General features: G+C 73.6%; 1 protein-coding gene across 1 annotated transcript; it reads left to right on the forward strand.

Moving 5' to 3' along the window:
- The first annotated feature begins 7 nt into the window (after positions 1-7).
- On the forward strand, positions 8-599 carry LOC121364409 (transcription factor p65-like). Its single transcript, XM_041487658.1, has one exon. It carries the CDS (start codon positions 132-134, stop codon positions 540-542), a length of 411 nt encoding a protein of 136 aa, XP_041343592.1. The 5' UTR covers positions 8-131; the 3' UTR covers positions 543-599.
- Positions 600-730: the final 131 nt, after the last annotated feature.

Consider the following 730-nt stretch of genomic DNA (forward strand, 5'->3'; position numbering starts at 1 on the left):
TCCCCCCCCCCCCAGCTCCCTCCTTCTCTTTTGGGGGTCCGGGGGGGCTCCTGGGGGTCCCGGCCCCCCCCGAGGCCGAGCCTTTGTCCGAGGCGCTGCTGCAGCTGCAATTTGAGGAGGGGTCTCCCCAAATGGCTGGGGGGGGCGGCGGCGTGGCCCCCCCGTTGGATTTTGGGGCGCTTTTGGGGGACTCCCCGTTCCCCCCCCTGGACCCCATCAACGCCTCCGAGGTCCAGCGCCTGCTGGGCCCCCCCGAGCCCCCCCCGAGCTTCGGGGACCCCTCCTCAGATTTCGGGGGGGGCGTTTCAGAGCCGCCCCCCCACCCCCCGGATTTCGGGGGCCCCCCCATGCTGATGTCGTACCCCGAGGCCATCGCCCGCCTGGTGCAGAGCCAGCCCCCGGGGGCGCCCCCCGAAATGGGGCTGGGGGCTGAGCTGGGGGCGCCCCCCGAGCTGGGGGGGCTGGGGGGCCCCGAGGACTCGCTGCCCTCCCTGGGGGAGCTGGACTTCAGCGCCTTCCTCAGCCAGTTCCCCTCCTCCTGACTGGGAGCACTGGGACGGACTGGGAGGGGGCCGGGGGGGCTGCGGGGCTGCTGGCCTGGGACCCTGCCCCGCTCACCTGGGCACCCCCACCCTGCACAGCTCGACCCCCCCCAGGTGCCCTTACCTGTGACACCTGAGTCTGCCCATCCTGGACACCTGGAGGGTCACCTGTGTCCCTGGGGGTGTCA

This window comes from Pyrgilauda ruficollis, unplaced genomic scaffold (genome assembly GCF_017590135.1).
Source record: "Pyrgilauda ruficollis isolate IOZ18807 unplaced genomic scaffold, ASM1759013v1 scaffold8212, whole genome shotgun sequence".
NCBI lineage: Eukaryota > Metazoa > Chordata > Aves > Passeriformes > Passeridae > Pyrgilauda > Pyrgilauda ruficollis.